Source organism: Bidens hawaiensis, unplaced genomic scaffold (assembly GCF_021521415.1).
Source record: "Bidens hawaiensis isolate Kalapana, Puna unplaced genomic scaffold, B.hawaiensis_p1.1 tig00000864_1, whole genome shotgun sequence".
Classification (NCBI taxonomy): Eukaryota; Viridiplantae; Streptophyta; class Magnoliopsida; order Asterales; family Asteraceae; genus Bidens; species Bidens hawaiensis.
In genome coordinates, this window is record NW_027491050.1 from 2,299,674 (window position 1) to 2,310,624 (window position 10,951).

Sequence of the window (10,951 nt, forward strand, 5' to 3'; positions counted from 1 at the left end):
ATGACAAATGGCATATTCCTATTGGTTAATGTTCCTAACTTCCATAAATATCTAGCCTTCTCATAATTTGTTCCTATTAAAATAATTCAAAATTAAAATCAAATACATTCAATACAAAAACACATAGACCCATTTCAATGTAAGTGGCACGATTTATTTTCATGTATCTATATCACCTGTTCAATTCTCCCCACTCACAAACCCTAATTCTCTTCACAATCTTCACAATCAGCCAATTTCTGTTCCCATTCTTGCTAATCAATCCTTTGTTTGAAGGTAATTTTAAACTACCAAAGATTCTTGATGCTTTAATCGATTTCTGTTAATCATTGGTGATTAGCAAACTATTAATCAATGGTTTGATTAGTTAATATCGTATCCATTTCTGTTATTCGGTTGAAGTTTTAATCAATTTTATTATTTACTTTACAAAATGATTAGTTATAATTTTAATATGTTACTTTGAATCAAGTTTTGTGATTTGAATCTGAAACTTTAATTTTTACTCACATAATCACTCATCTGATTCTCCAGTTGATTAAAAGAATTTTGAAATCAAAATTGATGAACCCCACATAATCATTCATCCTAATCCTATTTTTGCTAAGGTCACGTTTACACAATTCTGATTGATAATTAATGGTGCTTTTAGATAGTCTCAGATCAGGTGACAGATTTAGCAACGGGTTCATTATCAATATTTGATTGGAGCTTTAACCAAGCCTTTGGAAAGCGTATGGTTAGTGTCTTTTATTTCTTTTATTGGGTTGGATTTTATAAAACTTTTTATGGTAATATAAAAGGAGCTACTTCCAAATAGGTATCCTCAAAGATATCTCATTTCTGGCAAACTGCCTCTAATTCTAACTGTCGCCATACCTCACCAACATGGAGCTCTCGGTATTAAATTTATTTTGAGGAGTTTCAACCTACTTGTGAGTGATTATTATGCCATTAGTGCAATCTGCTTAAATGCATATTTTGCTTACATATTAACTAGCCTACATTATATACCATATAGAAATATTACTCTATTTTGATGTCTATTGTTGTGATTTGTTTTGTGTAGAATAAGCTGGATTGAAGACAGTATGTTATTAAGAAGATTAGACAAAATAACAAAAGTCAACCTTTAAATGACAGGATTTTGAGGTGGCGTTTTCTATTTATCATTTGAAAATTATTGTTGGAACTAGCCATTAAGGATTATGGCATGAGCACCGGATATCATGTGAAATTTAGGAATATTTTGGTCAATCTTTCTTTGTGCGATATTAATGAGTAGTCCGTCTCCAACAATAGTGAAACTTTTTTAGGCCGAAGTCGAAAAATTATTTAGGCATTAAATTAGTTGAGTAATTGAGTTTAATCATTTGGATATTAATGAGTAGTCCGTCTCCTTATTCGAAAGAATATGCTTAAGGAACTTCGCGTGTTTAGGCATCTGAGTCAGTGCCTCAAGGAATGGAATGTTAAGGTGACGTTGCTTCAAAAGATCGAGGAATTTGGAGTTCTGCTCCTCATCTCTATCTCTACGGAGTCTCCTGGGGTATGGTATTCTAGGTTTGTAGACTCTCGGCGGCTCGCTCGGTAGTTGCTGTCTCTCGGCCTGTGCTGAACTCCCTGGGCTGCTCCTCTGATGCACCTGGGCCGGCGGAGACCCCATCTAAATCTCCTCATCCACCTGCTCCTCTCTATCAACAACTGCAGGCTCCTCGACTACTCTCCCTCTAGACCTCTCCTGAATCACGGGCTCATCTCGTGCCCCTGCACCACTCCTCTTCGTCACAGCTTTCGCGAATCCCTTCGGGTTTTGCTTGGTGTTACTAGGTAGCGTACCCTGCGGCCTCTCGTTCAACTGACTGGCTATCTCTCCCATCTGCCGCTCGAGACTCTGAATCGACGCTCCCTGATTCCTCATGAACTGCTGATGCTCCCGAAACTTCTCCTGGGTCTCTTTATGTCGGGAATCCTCTTTTGTAGTAAGTTGTGACAACATCTGCGTCTGCTGCGCCATCATCTCCTCTAAAGTGGGCTTCTTCTCCCCACTGCTCGCTCCTTCTCCCGCATCCTGAAACAGACTCTGATGCTGCTGAAAACCGGACTAATTCCCGCTCCTCCAGTTTGAATTCTGATTGCCTCTCCATTCTGAGTTATACGAATTGAAAGAATATTGATTTCGGTTTGGATTTCCAATATAGTCTATAGCCTCCTCCTGCGAACTGACTGGGCACTGAACGGTATCATGCCCTCCTTTGCATATCTCGCACAACTTGCTCTTCGTCTGCAAGTCCTTCACAATCTTCGCCAATGCCTTGACCTGTGCTGTAAGAGCGGTGCTCGTGTCCTCCGAATGCATGTCGCGTGATATGGAATCGACGGTCTTACCACCTCTAGTGGGTGGTCTCTGGTATCTACTCATAGCTAGCCCATTAAACAGCGCGATGCACTCATCCGGGTCCTTCATCGTCAACAGATTTCCTCCCGCCGCCGTGTCGAGCATATTATTCGTCGCGTACGTCACTCCATTATAAAACTTCTCGACAATTGCCCAATCCTGCAAGCCATGGTTCGAGCACAACGCTAACAGATTTACGCTCCCATGCCTCGTAGAAACTCTTGGTGTCCTCAATCTGAAAAGAATGAATCTGGTTACGCAAACGAGCGGCCTTAGCCGGAGGATCGTATTTCTCAAGAAATTGGGTCTGCGTGGCAGCCCAAGTAGCTATGGAGCCCTGTGGGAGGGATTCGAGCCACAAACTCGCATGATCGACGAGTGAGAATGGATAAACGGGGAGTTTCACGGCGTCTTCGGATACACCGGCAAGATGGAAAGTTCGCAGATACGTGCGATGCGAGTGAGATGATGATGCGGGTTTTCGTCCATGGAACTGAGCAGAATGAGAAATGGCATTCAAAATGTTCGATGGAATCTGCCAGTTCGCGTTAACTCCAATGGTGGGTGGTGCGATGCTGGATCTCGCGCCGGCGTTGGCCGAACGGGCCCGGTCTGCAACTGTCCTCCTCGGTGGTGGATTGTCGCCCATGATCCTATCCCTATCGTCAAATTCAGAAAACGTTGGAGAAGAGGATAAACTACCAACGGATGATGAGGTAGATGATGGTGAAATGGTGCGATGTCTCTCACGAAACTCTCTCTCAGGCTCGGGAAATGATTCAGTGTCGGGTGGTCCACGAGATCGAGTATGTCGCATACAACTATACAAATCGATAAAAGAAGCCAAACTATCCTAACAAATAAACAAAACAAAAATAATTACAAGTAGCACACAAGGTAAGTCCTAACTCGAGTCGCTCTCAAAACGCCTAAAACCGTGTCCCCGGCAACGGCGCCAAAAACTTGATGTGTGTCGGATAACCCTCACAACTAAGCTTTAAATATAAAATGAAAATCCTAAAACCACACACAACCGGTAGGTGTACCGGTCGCAAGTAGTATAGACCTAGGAAGTCCGAGTATCGAACACGAGGATACGCAAGGACGCTAATGATCACTAACCCTAGACAAGACCTACCTAAGAATAATATTTAATTGATTTTTGATTTTTAATAAATTAACTAGACTGACTGACAAAAGTTACCAAAAATAGAAAACTTAACGACAAACTGACTGTGTTAACTTCGGATGGAGAAAAAACGTCTACCTAGGTCTGAATCAAACTGTAGGCCTAACAAGTAAATGGATTGAATGACATCTAGACACCAGTCCCTAAAGATGACACGACTAAGGATCGCTCGGGCTCACTGGATCACCTCTCGGTCTCACTCAATAAACCTTAACTACTCTTAACCGGATAAAAACGACCAAACCGGGAAACAATTGTTAACGTGTTCTAATGTTGACTCACATCTCGGTCTCACCAACACTCGACCCTAATGGTAATGAATACTACACAACCAAGGATAGAGGAACAATTCAACTTAAACCAAAATAGATCAACTAGTCGCTCAAAACACCTACACTTGACAAGAAACGAACTCGCTCTCACGCAATTCTTAATCTAGCATGCATAGATACTGAGACGACCCTAACTCCCTTATCACCTCTCGGTCTCTAAGGAGGTTTCTAACCACTGTACTTTAACCACAAATTCATGCAACAAAACCCTACGGTTGTTCCTACCACAAACAAACCCTAAACACCAAATCTAGAATCAAACAAGCACCGATCAATCAATACAAAACTAATCAACCAACGCAAGAGGTTTAAGCAATGAATTACCAAAATTTCCAGCCCTTAAACACAACCTATTTCATGTCTAAATCAAACTTTACAATAACAATTAAAGTCTATTAATCAAACAATCACTAAAACTCATCAAACACTAGCAATTATCATCATTCCTAGGTAGAACCGACAAGATTAGCCTAGCATTTTATTTGGACAGCCATGATTACTCAATAAAACATCATATAAATCATACCAATCATCTTAACAATCATTCAATGATCAAAAAATATCATAAACAATTCAATCTCTCAAGCAATTGCAAAACAAATTAACAATTGATCATGAAAATAAAGTTTGATGAACAAAGTAATGAATGAAAGGATATGAGATGTTCCGGGGCTGCTCGTGGCTGTAAGAACTGATGGTAAATGATCTCGGGGCTTGCTCTTGACTCCTTCTTCCTTCCTTAGCCTTCACAACACAAGAACCCTAGTTGAAAAATATTTTTTCTCTCCTTCTCTCCCTGCTGACCTGCGATCGGACCTGCTGCCAAGGGCTAGGGTTTTTTTATTTTTTGTATGTTATAATATAATGTAAGGAGTGGTCTTTTCCATGATGTAACGGGCCGGGCTTTGAGTTGTTTCTTGAAATCGTATGCGTAAAAGGCTCGTAAGCTCCTCAAAAAGTCCAGTTTCTTCATTCTTTGACCCAAAGCCTACAAGATAAAGATTAATATGTAAAACCTATATAAAATAAGTAAAAATACATATAATATAATACAATAACGTAGATAAAAGGCGCGGAAAATAAGTGTGTTTTACAACACATCAGAATGACAAAACTCACCTTGAATATTAAGCGAGTTAATAAAATATCAAGAATAAACAAAGAGGTCTTCCGATTAACGCGCCAAACGAAATTAATCAACAGGACCTGAAACTTAGCGATATGAAAGTATAAGTAAAAACGAACTTAATGCCGCTGGATGCAATCTAAATGAATGAGTAGAACTTGATTAATGTTAATTTTAACGTTTAAACGAGTCGAGTCTGACCAGAATCCGAACTTCGAGTCGGAAGTTGGGTTTTGGTCAGAACCTTGAAAATTTTATTACGAGAAGAAAAGTCTTATGGACCGAACATTGAATCCATACAGAAGTATGAGGAAATGATAAGTCAAACAGATTGATTATTTTGCCCTTTATCGGGTTTTAAAGCAATTGACTAGTCAATACCCTTCAATCTCAGAAGTTGATTGAAGGTTATTGACTAGGGAATGTTTATGAATGAAAATTCAGTTTACAACTTATCCGGAAAGTGAACGAACAACGAGATATAACGAGTCAAAGTGCCTTAAACTTGCAAAGCCAACCGGCTCTAAACGGTTCTTCAAAAAAACACCAAAAGCCGAGCGAATATGAGATGGGCAGAAGGTATGACGGCTGAGAGGTGTTGCATAGGGTTGGTGTAAAGATTTGTGGTAGGTGTTTAAAGGTTGTTTATATAGGAAAAGCTAAACCAAACTAATTATGGGCTTTTTGCTTGATTAAGCAAGTGAATAAGACTTTTATGATAAAATCACTGAATATAATCATAAATATTTGATCTTGGTTGTTAAGGAAAAAAATTAGACATATAATTCAGTTATGATATGATTCCTTGGTCCTTACTTCTCTCAAGCATGTCGAAAATACGTGATTTTATGTCAAAAACGAGCTTAGGAAAATATATGATTTTTCGCCGTCCAGATGGGGCAGGTTTCATTTTGTGCAATAATTGTCCTTCTAGTTTGGTATTTTGATCATTTTATGAACTTTTTTGTTATGTATAATGAATAAACAATATATAAAATAGGAAGGACTTAAAGTGAACATTAGGAGAACTTAATAACTTATAAATGCAATTTATTATTAATGATTAGGATCCGAAATATGTTCATACAATGATAAAATGAAATAAATGGATACGATAAAACCCGAAATCCTACAGTATCCCCTACTTTTAGAAATTTCGTCCCGAAATTAGAGAATAGCTGTAGCGAACAGATGAGGATACTTCTACTTCATTTGATCTTCACGTTCCCAAGTAAACTAGCTCCTTGCTTCGATTCCCAACGCACCTTGACTAACGGTATACGACTACGCTTCGTAACTTTATCCTTATGGTCCATGATCTCAACGGGTCTTTCAACGAAATGCATGGTCTCCTCAATACGAACTTCATCGAGAGGTATTTTGAAATTACCCTCGGCAAGACACTTCTTCTAATTCGAAACATGAAATACCGGATGAATATTTGAGAGTTCAGATGGAAGTTCAAGTCTATAAGCAATAGAACCAATACACTCAAAGATTTCAAAAGGACCAACGAAACGGAGAGATAACTTCCCTTTCTTTCCAAATCTCACCACACCTTTCCACGGAGATACTTTGAGTAGAACACGATCACCAACATTAAACTCAAGAGGTTTCCTACGCTTATCCGCATAACTCTTTTGACGACTACGAGCAACGAGTAGATTTTGGCGGATTTGAGCAATACGATCAGTCGTTTCTTGAACTAACTCCGGACCAGTAACTTGAGATTCTCCAACTTCATTCCAACAAATAGGAGAACGACATTTGCGGCCATAAAGAGTTTCCAAAGGTGCCATACCAATACTAGAGTGAAAGCTATTGTTATACGAAAATTCAATGAGTGGTAGATGAATATCCCAATTTCCCCCAAAATTGAGAACACATGAGTGAAGCATGTCTTCTAGAGTTTGAATCGTACACTTAGATTGACCATCAGATTGCGGATGATAAGCGGTACTAAAATTCAAACCAGTTCCCAAAGCGGATTGGAGAGACTTCCAAAAACGAGAAGTGAAACGACCATCTCTATCGGAGATAATGGTTAATGGAGTTCCATGGTGACAAACAATCCTTTCAGCGTAAATATGTGCCAAACGATCAATAGAATACGCTTACTTGATGGGAATGAAATGAGCAGACTTCGTCAAACGATCTATGATTACCCAAATACTATCATGTTGCTTTCGAGTAGAAGGAAGCTTAGTAATAAAGTCTATAGCAATATCTTCCCACTTCCATACAGGAACGGCAGATTGCTCGAGCAAAAAACGGAACGAAGATCGGCATACATTTTATAAGCACTGTGATGTACAGAATATCGTGACTTATGAGCCTTGTCCATTATGAATGTGCAAAGGTCATCACGATCGGGAATCCATAAGCGATTAAGGAAATGAAGTAAACCATTGGGCTTGGTCTCCAATTGAGATTCCGCACCACGCGACATCTCGTCATACATGTTGCCTTCGGTGACGGATTCGTGTTGCGCGTTAAGAACCCGCTCTTCGAGATCATTTTGAACAGGGACACAAGTAAGTAACACGGATTTGACTTGTTTCATACGGCTAAGAGCGTCGGCCACGACATTCGCTTTACAGGGTAGGTAGCGAACCTTGCAATCATAGTCACTAAGCAACTCGGCCTAACGACGTTGTCTCATGTTGAGTTCATTTTGATCAAAAATGTGTTGGAGACTCTTATGATCGGTAAATACTAAGCATTTGGTACCATAGAGATAATGTCTCCAAATCTTCAAGGCGAATACGACGGCACCAAGCTCGAGATCATGCGTCGTATAATCCTTTTCATGAACCTTGAGTTGTCTCAAAGCATATGCTATAACCTTGCCTTGTTGCATGAGAAAACAACCTAGGCCTTGGTTAGAAGCATCACAGAATACGATGGAGTCTTCAATACCTTCGGGAAGAGCAAGAATAGGAGCATTGCCAAGCATGTCCTTAAGAGTTTGAAATGCTTCTTCTTGCTTTGACCCCCACTCTTAAGGTTTACCCTTATGTGTAAGAGCGGTTAGGGGTAATGTAATCTTTGAGAAATTTCAAATAAAACGACAGTAATATCCCGCCAAGCCAAGAAAAGAACGAACTTCGGTGGGAGACGTCGGTGTCTTCCAATTCTTGACGGCTTCAATCTTCGCGGGATCAACATGAATACCCTTGTCGTTGACAATATGGCCCAAAAATTGAACTTCTTTACACTTCGAAAACTTGGCATACAATTGTTCCTTCCGTAGGAGGTCAAGAATAGCATGTAGATGCTCTCTATGATCGTTTTTGGATATTGAGTAGATCAAGATATCATCGATGAAAGTAATTACAAATTTGTCCAAGTAGGGTTTACACAAACGGTTCATGAGGTCCATGAAAACCGTGGGTGAAAGTAATGCCCATTTCGAGTATGGAAAGCAATCTTGGGTATGTCATCTTCATTAACGCGAAGTTGATGATAACCCGAACAGAAATCGATCTTCGAGAAGCAAGCGGCACATTGAAGTTGATCTAAAAGATCATCGATACGAGGGAGTGGGTAACGATTCTTGACGGTAAGCGTGTTGAGTTAACGATAGTTGATGCAAATGCGAAATGATCCATACTTCTTCTTCACAAATAAAACAGGTGCACCCCAAGGAGAAGAACTCGGGTGAATGAAACCCTTGTTGGAGAGTTCTTGTAGCTGGCTCGAAAGCTCTTGCATTTCGGACGGTGCAAGACGATCGGGTGCTTTAGCAACAGGATTAGCTCCAGGTACGAGATCAATACGAAACTCAACTTGACGAATAGGAGGAAGTCCAACAACGTCATCGGGAAAGACGTTGGGAAAATCGCGCACAATAGGAATATCTTGAATCTTCTTCTTTTCCTTATCTTTCTCCACCACAGGCGCCAAAAAGGCAACGTACTTCTTACGCAAACAATGTTGAGCTTGAAAGCACGACATTAGATTTAACTTAGAAGCAGGCGTACTACCGAATACTTTAAGAATACGACCATCTTGAAGAGGTATACGAAGGAACTTATCAAAACAAGCTACTTCAACGCGGTTCAAACTCAACCAATCCATCCCAACTATGACATCAAAACTCCCCATTTGCATCGGAATAAGATCTATACGGAACTTAACCTTTTTAAGAACTATGACACAATCCCGAATAACCGAATCGATAGTAATCAAATTCCCATTAGCTACTTCTACGGTAAAAGGCTTACACAACCTATCCCAAGGCTTATCAATAATGTATGCAAATTCTAACGAAATAAAGCTCTTATCGGCACCGGTATCGAATAACACGGAAGCAGAATGGTTATTATTAGAGAACGTACCATTCACCACATCACTTGAGCTTTGGGCTTGATTCACATTCATCATGAAAGCACGACCATTCGAACTTTGAGGGGTTGGTGCAGCTTAATTGGTTGGAGGGACTTGAATAGCAGGGCTAGAGCAGTAGCTGTCAGCAAAGCCATAAGCTATGGAACTTGAAGAGCATAGGTATGAGGTGCAAAGCTTTGATGGATCGGGGGTTGGTAGGTTTGCACTTGGTAAGCTTGGCTAGTGTAGTACGGCGGGGGAACAACTAGGGCTAAATGAGCATAATACGGTGGAGGCATCACATGGGCTTGATTGGCACGAGCTAGCAACGGGCACATATTGTGGAGATGACTAGGATCTCCACAATTGTAGCAACCACGGGTATTTGGAATACCGTTTTGAGCTTGAGTGTTATTAGCAGCTCTAGGAGCAGTCAGTGGGGTTGTTAAAGAATAGCACGTGCATTTGGAGGTACACGGCAAGTATTAGCAAGGTGCCCATAACGGTTACACAAGGTGAAAAGACGGCAAGCGGTTGATGCGGGATGATGACGGTTACAAATTAAGCACAGAGGGTGCGGTCCATTATATGGCTTCTTGTTGGGTGCATTTTGGTTCAAGGCTTGGTTGTTGGGTTGGTTCATAGCATAGTTTTGGTGTTGGGCCTTGCGTTTTTGGTTGTTATTCTTTTGCTAACGGTTAGAGTTGTTGTTTCGGGCAGGGCAGGCTTAGGATCGTCTTTGGCATCAATAGAGGATTCTGCTTTACTCTTCTCAGTGGCAGGCTTAGAGTCTTTTTGGGATAGGGTACCATCACAATCATGATCATCAGCCAAGGAAGCAACGAGGGCTATGGCTTCCTCAATCGTGAGAGGGTCTCGATTGACAACCGCGTCACGAAAAATAGTGGGTAGTCCACGGATATACTTGCGGATACCACGGGACAGAGGGGTTACAAGGTGAGGCACCACCCGGCTAAGTTCCTTGAATTGGTTCGAGTAAGTAGAGTTATCACCACCAATTTGCTTAAGCTCCCAAAACTCCATCTCGAGTCATTACAGTTCATGCTCAGGACAATACTCTCTCTTCATAGCTTCCTTTAACTCATCCCAAGGCATGGCTAATGCTTCCTCAACGCCTTGGAGATCCTTGAACGTGTTCCACCAAGTAAGGGCTCGCTCCTCGAAAACGTTCAAGGCAAACCGTGTCCGTTTGTCGTCCAGACACTCATAGTGGATGAAGATGTTTTCCATCCTCTCAAACCAGCGAAGGAGTTTAGTAGCATTCTCCTCGCCAAGGTAAGGGGGAGGTTTGGCACTCGTGAAATTCTTGTAGTGGTAGTTGTTGGTGGGTCCAGCCGAAGTAACGGATCCATTCGAGTTGATGTTTTGGAGTTGTGCCACAACCTCGGGCAAAGCAGCAGTGAACTCCTTCGTGATACGAGCAGCCAAACGGCGGTCATGAACAGACGAAGTGCGACACTTGGTACGGCGATGAGTTTGAGATGACATTCTGCGGATACCAAAAATGAAATATTATAAGGATTGGGTAAGTTGTGTAAACGAGTCAATGAAAGACA

General features: G+C 41.0%; 1 protein-coding gene across 1 annotated transcript; it reads right to left on the minus strand.

Annotated features, from left to right (window-relative positions):
• Positions 1 to 8,621: 8,621 nt before the first annotated feature.
• LOC143543334 (uncharacterized) lies at positions 8,622 to 9,125 on the minus strand. Its single transcript, XM_077035683.1, has one exon. It carries the CDS (start codon positions 9,123 to 9,125, stop codon positions 8,622 to 8,624), a length of 504 nt encoding a protein of 167 aa, XP_076891798.1.
• Between the last annotated feature and the right edge of the window lie 1,826 nt (positions 9,126 to 10,951).